Raw genomic sequence first — 8,083 nt, forward strand, 5'->3', positions numbered from 1 at the left:
CTGTCGGTTTTTTGTGTGCCCGCCGCACGCCTCACGTGCCCTGGTGCTGTTCCGGTGCCTCCGCACCGGAGGACGCCGCGTGGGATTGGTTTTGGAGCGCAGAGTCCTTGTCGGAATTTCGGACAGGCAGCTGTCAGGGCGGCTAAAGCTTGGGGTCTTTTCTGAGGCGCTGGGGGCGGTGCGAGAGGAGGGGTCAGGGCACCGACGTGGTGACGTCACGCGGTGACGCGACGCAGGCGCGGGCCGCAGGGAGGCGTGGGTGCAATGCGCGAATTGCACCAGCAGGTGGCGCTGCGAGACCGAGGGGTGGGCGCGCTGCCGGCTGTGGGGACAGAGCGCCCGTTTGTGCAATTCTATCCTTCTGATGTTGATTTATTAAAATAAAAATATGGATGTCTATCTAGTGTGGGAACCCCGGGATTGATTCAGGGGTCTCGTGTGGTGGTAAAGTCTCTCCTCCAACCTTTGCTTCCAAAGAAAGACTCCGCAGCCTCTTGTTGTTCAGTCTCAAGGCAGTTTATTGCTAGCTATCTAAAAGATTGTCTTCGCCCGCTGCGGCTGCTTTGGTCAGCTGCCCAGGCAGAGACACACACACTCTCCTGACACCCTCACTGTCCGGTGTCTCCGTCGTCTCTCTCCCCGCCCAGGGCTGCTGCTATCTTTTATATGATATATTACGTATTATATGTTTACAGATTTTCCCCAATACCTACTATCCATGTTACAATGTGCTTTTCTACTCTAAACCAATCTGTGAGTGCCAACATCACCAAGAACATGGAGGCAAGGAAGAAGAAGGAGGAAGAACAGGATCAGGCCCACTTTCCTCCATCTTAGAACTCCTGACCCCCCTGTACAAAGTAAAACCCCCCTGTACAGGTGTTAAAACCCCCCTGTACAATACTAAAAAAATTTCCCCTCTAATTTGTAACTACTTTTACTATACCATCTAACTCTCTGTGACCGCTTGTTCCACCTTCAAAGTTGGTAACTCATTCCATGGCTCAAACTCAAGATCACAGCTGTTTTCAGCTGCTTGCCAGGGTCTAAAATGCTTTTGACCAAGGCCTGGAACCTCTGAAAATGTCTGAGGGACGTTTTGAGTTCCAACAATCTAGTACCAACATCCAACTGTGACGGACAAAAACTCTCTAACAGTTTCAAGTTAGAAAGTGTATGTTTATTCGACACCCAGCAGCATGCAGGATAGTTCCCAAATCCACACTGCGCCTTCCAAGTGATTACAGAGCCCTTTTATCAATATAAGCATTGAATACCCAAAATACAAATACATATTCATCATTTTGGTACATCCCATTCCTTGCTTCCTATGCTAATCATTTCAAAAGCTATTAAGCATGAAGTTTATTCCTTGAAATAAGTCGGTGGTCCCTTTCATGGGGATGAGTCTCAAAATGAGGAAGGAAATACTCCTTCTGACTGTTCTACCTAAAAATCTCCATTCCTATTAAAAATCCCCCCCAAAAAAAATCCCTCAAAAATTCCCAAAAATCCCTCCCCAAATTCCCCCTAGAAGTCCCATTCAAATAAAAAAAAAAATGCAAAAAAATTTCTCTATTGCCAAAAATAATATTGTGGGTTCTCTGGTAATTTTTGTTTGTTTGTTTGTTTGTTTGGGGCTTTTTAGTGAATTTTTGGGAAAATGTGGGGATTTCTGGGGATGGAATTTTTCAGATTTCTTTTTAAAATTTGGGGAGGTTTAGGGAATTTTAGGGATTATTTGGGATTTTGGGGGGGGGTTTAGGCCGTCCTGGGGGAATGTTTTTATTTTTAGGCCGTCCTGGGGGAATGTTTTTATTTTGGGGGGATTTTTAATGGATATTTCAGGATTTTTGGGATGGATTCTTTGGGAGATTCGGGAATTTCTTGGGAAGTAATTTTATTTTTATGGGATTTGGGGAGGTTTTGGGGGATTTTTGGTTAATTTTTAAGGCATTTTTTGGGGACTTTGGGGTGGATTTTTGGGAGGGTTTTTTTTATAATTTAGGGGGATTTGGGGAGGAATTTTGGGGGATTTTGGGTGCGGAGGGGACTTGGAGGGGGTTCGGTTTTGGGGTCCCCAAAATAGCCGAAAAGGTGGTCCCCCGTAAATCTGCCTAGAAACCCCTGACGTCACGCGCACTGCGAGCTGTGATTTGTCAGTGTGCCTCGCCCTCGCCCAATGAGTGCTCTCCCCTTCCTCGTCCACGCGTAAGCGGCCATTTCCCCTCCGCGTGTCACTCCAGGCCTCCGTGTCCCTTTTTGTCCCTTTTTGTCCCCTCATTTCCCCCTTTTCGTCCCCTCTTTGTCACCTCCGCGCGCGTTTTTAGCCCCTTAAAAGAACCCCGGCGGCCTTTGAGGCGGATTCCCGTAACCAACATGGCGACCGGGCCGTAACGTCGCCACGGCGCATGCGCCAATCACGCACCGAGGGTGGGAAGGGTGTAAGTTCGGTGCCGTACAATGAAACTGCGCATGCGTTACCGGAACTGAGCCTGCCCCCTATATAAGCGGCCGGGAAGCCCCGTAGCGCTCTTTTGCCGGGTCGGAGGAGAAGCGGCCGCCATGTGAGGGGGGGCGGGGGGCGCGGGAAAAGCGGAAATTTCCAGAGAAAAGCGGGAATTTCCTGGGAAAAACGAGCATCGTGAGGGGAGAAATGGAATTTGGGAGGGGCAATGGGGATGGGGAAGGCAGCGGGGTGGGAATTTGGGCGGTGAAGGCCGAGAAAGGGGGGAAATGGGGATAGGAGCGGGGGGGGGGGCGGCGATCACGGATTTATAAAGTTTAATTTTAAATTGAATGTTTGGGGTGCGGCTGCTGGGATTTGGGGAGGGAAAGGGGGATGGGGAAAAGGCGGAGGGGAAAATAAGATTTAGAGTGGGGAAAGGGAAGGGAAAAGGGGGAATAAGAGCCGGAAAAGAGGAAAAGCGGGGGGGAAATGGAAAAAAGCTCCATAATGGGGAAGAATTTACTCGGAGGAGGAAAAAATGTTTCCCTTTTTTTTTCTTCATTTTTTCCCCACTTTTCCTCACTTTTTCCCCCACATTTTCCCCTTTCCCCCCATTTTTCCTCATTTTTCCCCCCATATTTTTCCTCTTTTTCCTACATTTCCCTCCACTTTTCTCCACATTTTCCTCCCCTTTCCCCCATATATTTTCTTCTTTTCCCCACATTTCCCCCTCTTTTTTCCCCACTTTTTCCTCCCCTTTCCCCCATATTTTTCTCACATATTTTCCCATTTTCCCCACTGTGAAAAATGCTTATTTTATGATTGGTTTTTTGCAAATGTTATAAAAAATATTGTATGTATAATGTTAAAAATTTATGCTGTTAGTTCTTCTAAGTCGTGCCATAAATATAGTTTTAAGTTAAAACACAATGTTAAAACATAAACTCTGTGACATAAATTTTGTTATAGATTTAAGTGAAAAAATAAGGTAATCTGAAAACTCTTTGCACAGAAATGTTAACAGAGGAGGCCCATAAAGAGTGACTATTTCATTATTAAAAAAAAAAAACAAACATTCTTCTTCTTTCTCTTCATCTTCTTAAAGCTATTAAAAAAATAAAACTAACAAAAACTAAAAAAGTTCTTCATTTACAAAATGTTTGGGCATCACATGAAATATGTAAATATACAACAAACTATTGATTTTAAGGTTATTTCTTTGTTCACAAAGTCTGTTTTTTGTAATTCATATTCCAAAACCATCCAAATGTCTGTAATTCTTTGCTTTTTATTGTCTTGTAGTTGTCTTAGCTCTAAATTTTATTATTCTAATTATATTGCTGTTTTTATAACCATTTTATTATTATTAAAGTTTTGAAGTTTTAAAAACCAAGTGATTGGAGTTTTCCACACCAGTTTTCCCCGGTTTTTCACTCCTTTCTTCCCACATTTTTTCCCACGTTTTCTTCTCTTTTTTTCTACATTTTTCCCTTACTTTCCCCCACATTTTTGTCCTTTTTCTCATTATCCCCCACATTTTTTCCTCCTTTTTCCCATATTTTTTCTCACATTTTTCTCATTTTTCCCCCATTTTACTCCCACTTTTTCCCATTCGTCCCCGCTTTTCCCCCACATTTTTTCCCATTTCCCCCATACTTTTCCCTACATTTTTTTTCCTATTTTCCCCTCTTTCTCTCACTTTTTTCTCCACATTTTTCTCCTCAGTTCTTATTTTTCCCCACATTTTCCCCCCCATACTTTCTCCTACTTTTCCCCACATTTTCCCCCCTTTTCCCCTTATTTTCCAACATTATTTTTTCCATTTTTTTCCACTTTTTTTTCACATTTTTCCTATTTTTTCCCCAGCATGACGGACTGGGAGACGGCTCCTGCGGTGACGGAGACCCCGGACATCAAATTGTTCGGGAAGTGGAGCACGGACGACGTGCAGATCAACGACATCTCCCTGCAGGTGGGCTCCTGGAATTCCGGGGGAATCTGGGGCTGGAATTCCTGGAGTTCTGGAGAGAATTTGGGGCTGGGGTTCCCGGCATTCTGGAGAGAATTCAGGTGGAAATTCCTGGAATTCTGGAGGGAATTTGGGGCTGGAATTCCCACTTTTCCATGGGAATCTGGGGCTGGAATTCCCACTTTTCCATGGGAATCTGGGGCTGGAATTCCCACTTTTCCATGGGAATCTGGGGCTGGAATTCCCACTTTTCCATGGGAATCTGGGGCTGGAATTCCCAGAATTCCAGTGGGAACTTTGGGCTGGAATTCCAGAGGCATCCTGGGGCTGGTGTTAAATTTCCTGCAGGTGGAAATTCTGGGTGATTTTTTTTCCCCTGTCATGATACAGAGATAAAAATCCTGAGTTTTTGTGGGATTTGTGCTGGAATTTTCGGGTTTTTGGGCTCAGAATCACAAATCCAATCCTGAAATTCCCAGAATACCCAAATTTTTTGGGATTACATTGCCACGAAGGATAAACAACCCAAGCATCTCCTTAACTACACAGGCCATTACCTAGTCAAGAATATTCTCGTTTTCCTGGGATTTGGGCTGGAATTTTGGGGGGTTTTGGGCTCGGAATCACAAACCCAACCCCGGAATTCTGGAATTTTTAGGATTACATCGCGGTGAAGGAGAAATACGCGAAATACCTGCCGCACTCGGCCGGGCGCTACGCGGCCAAGCGCTTCCGCAAGGCGCAGTGCCCCATCGTGGAGCGCCTCACCAACTCCATGATGATGCACGGCCGCAACAACGGCAAGAAGCTGATGACCGTGAGGATCGTCAAGCACGCCTTCGAGATCATCCACCTGCTCACCGGGGAGGTGGGAAATCCCGGGAAAAATGGGGAAATCCTGGGAAAATGGGGAAATCCTGGGAAAATGGGGGAAATCCCAGGGAAACGGGAAAATTCCCAGCAAAAATGGGGTTAAAATAGGGTTAAAATAGGGTTTTTAGGGGGAAAAATGAGATTAAAAAGGGCACGCCTTCGAGATCATCCACCTGCTCACCGGGGAGGTGGGAAATCCCGGGAAAAATGGGGAAATCCTGGGAAAATGGGGGAAATCCCGGGAAAATGGGGGAAATCCCAGCAAAAATGGGGTTAAAATAGGGTTTTTAGGGGGAAAAATGAGATTAAAAAGGGCATGCCTTCGAGATCATCCACCTGCTCAGTGGGGAGGTGGGGAGCCCTGAGAAATGGGGAAAATCCTGGGGGAAATGGGAAAATCCCAGGGAAACAGGAAAATTCCCAGGAAAAATGGGGTTAAAATAGGGTTTTTAGGGGGAAAAATGAGATTAAAAAGGGCACGCCTTCGAGATCATCCACCTGCTCACCGGGGAGGTGGGGAGCCCTGAGAAATGGGGAAAATCCTGGGGGAAATGGGAAAATCCCAGGAAAAGCAGGGCAGAAATGGGGTTTTTAGTGGGGGAATGGAGTTTTTAGGTGGAAAAATGAGATTAAAAAGGGCACGGGTTGGTGATCATCCACCTGCTCACCGGGGAGGTGGGCAATCCCAAAACATGGGGAAAAATCTGGGAATTTGGTGAAAAAACAGGGGAAAAAAGGGGGTTTGGGGAAAAAATGGAGGTTTTGGGGGGGGAAATGGGGTTTTTAGGGGAAAAATGGGGGGAAACTTTGATTTTAGGGAATAATGTGATTTGGGGATGGATATTTTGGGATTTTCTCTGGAATTCCGATGAGATTTGTTTGGGGGGGAATTCCTTGCCAACGCCATCCCTTTTCCCTGTTGCCAGAACCCGCTGCAGGTCCTGGTGAACGCCATCATCAACTCGGGGCCGCGCGAGGATTCCACGCGGATCGGCCGCGCCGGCACCGTGCGCCGCCAGGCCGTGGACGTGTCCCCGCTGCGCCGGGTCAACCAGGTACCCCAAATTCCCAAACTTCCCTTCATTCCCAAATTTCCTTCTTCCCCCCCGCTTTTTTTCCCACTTTTTCCTGATTTGTTCTCATTTTTTCCTGATTTTTTTCCCCCTTTTTTTTCCATTTCCCCCCAAAATCGCCGTTTCTTAACCCAAATTTTCCCGAATCCCCATTTTTTATCCCGAATTTCTGTTTCTATCCCGAATTCCCGTTTTTCTCCCAGGCCATCTGGCTGCTGTGCACGGGTGCTCGCGAGGCCGCCTTCCGCAACATCAAAACCATCGCTGAGTGTTTGGCTGACGAGCTCATCAACGCCGCCAAGGTGGGGCTCCCAAATTCCCAAAATCCCACCCAAAACTCCCAACTTTCCACCCAAAATCCCACCCACAATTCCCACAAATCCCCTCTCCTGCTTCCCCCCCTTTTTTCCCCTTTTCCCTGTTTTTTTGCATTTTCCTTGGGTCTTTTCCCTTTTTTTGCTGATGTTTTTTTCCCAATTTTTTTTTATTTCTCCCCTATTTTTTTGTTTTCCCCATTTTTTTCCCATTTTTCCTCTTTCCCCCCTTCCCCCCCCATTTTCCCTTCTTTTTCCTCTCTTTTTTCTCGTTTTTTTTTGTTGTTCCCCATTTTACGTGATTCTTTAAAATTTTTTCCATTTTCCGTCCTTATTTCTCTTTTTTCTCCAATTTTCTTATTTTTCCCAATTTTCCCTGATGTTCTCCCATTTTTTGTAATTTTTCCTCAATTTTTTTCCTGTTTTACTTATTTTTTTATTATTTTCCCTTTTTTCTACCTTTCCACCCCCTTTTACCTTTTTCCTCCTGTGGATTATTTTTTGTTTTTCCCATTTTCCTAATTTTTCCTTCTTTTCCCCTATTTTCCCTTTTTTCTCCTGGTTTGTTTTTTTTTTTCCATTTACTTCATTTTTTCTATATTTCCTCCTTTTCCCCCCATTTTTTTCTTCTATTTTTTCCCTTTTTTTTTTCTCTATTTTTTGAATTTTTCCCTATTTTTTCCTCATTTTTCCTGTTTTTTTTTATTATTATTTTTTCTCTTTTTACAGCTGTGGGGGTTTTTCCACTTTCCCCTTTTTTCCCATTTTTTTGTATTTTTTCCCATTTTTCCCAATTTTTTCTCATTTTTTCCCCATTTTTCCTTTTTCCAGGGCTCCTCCAATTCCTACGCCATCAAGAAGAAAGACGAGCTGGAGCGTGTGGCCAAATCCAACCGCTAAAATTCCCAAAATTCCCAGAAAAATCCCCAAAAATTCAAATAAAATCCGCGGGTTTGGAACCCCGAACATCTGGAAACGCCGCGGGCGGAATTTGGGGGGGAATTTTTGGGGATTTGGGGGGAATTTTGGGGAATATTTGGGGGGACATTTGGGGATTTTGGGGATTTTTTTGGGAATATATTATAATTCTGGGGGGGGGGAATTGGGAATATTTTGGGATTTGGGAAAATTTGGAGTATATTTTGGCATTTTTAAGAAATTTTGGGAATATTTTGGGACTATCATGGAATTTTGAAGAAATGTTTGGAATGCTGAGAGATTTTATGATAATTTTTTTTTTTTAATTTTAAGGAGGTTTTTGTGGAATTTTGGAGATTTTTTGGGAAGAATTTGGAGATTTTAGGAAATATTTGAGAATTCTGAAGGATTTTTAGAAGATTTTTTTATTTTTGAAGGAGTTTTGGGGGTTTTTTTAAAGAGATTTTTTTCAAAGATTTCCATGGGA

At 44.3% G+C, this 8,083-nt stretch overlaps 1 protein-coding gene across 1 annotated transcript; it reads left to right on the forward strand.

Moving 5' to 3' along the window:
• The first annotated feature begins 2,429 nt into the window (after window positions 1-2,429).
• RPS5 (ribosomal protein S5) lies at window positions 2,430-7,644 on the forward strand. Its single transcript, XM_041712770.2, has 6 exons — window positions 2,430-2,567; window positions 4,316-4,421; window positions 5,077-5,286; window positions 6,218-6,346; window positions 6,568-6,666; window positions 7,510-7,644. The coding sequence occupies exons 2-6, from the start codon at window positions 4,317-4,319 to the stop codon at window positions 7,576-7,578; spliced, it is 612 nt and encodes a 203-aa protein (XP_041568704.1). The 5' UTR covers window positions 2,430-2,567; window position 4,316; the 3' UTR covers window positions 7,579-7,644.
• The last annotated feature ends 439 nt before the right edge of the window (window positions 7,645-8,083 follow it).

This window comes from Taeniopygia guttata, chromosome 35, assembly GCF_048771995.1.
Source record: "Taeniopygia guttata chromosome 35, bTaeGut7.mat, whole genome shotgun sequence".
Classification (NCBI taxonomy): Eukaryota; Metazoa; Chordata; class Aves; order Passeriformes; family Estrildidae; genus Taeniopygia; species Taeniopygia guttata.

Coding starts and splice junctions, on each gene's coding strand:
- RPS5 (XM_041712770.2), top strand. CDS start 4,317: ATGACGGACTGGGAGACGGCTCCTGCGGTGACGGAGACCCCGGACATC. Junction 5,287..6,217: donor TCCACCTGCTCACCGGGGAG/GTGGGAAATCCC, acceptor CCCTGTTGCCAG/AACCCGCTGCAGGTCCTGGT. Junction 6,667..7,509: donor AGCTCATCAACGCCGCCAAG/GTGGGGCTCCCA, acceptor TCCTTTTTCCAG/GGCTCCTCCAATTCCTACGC.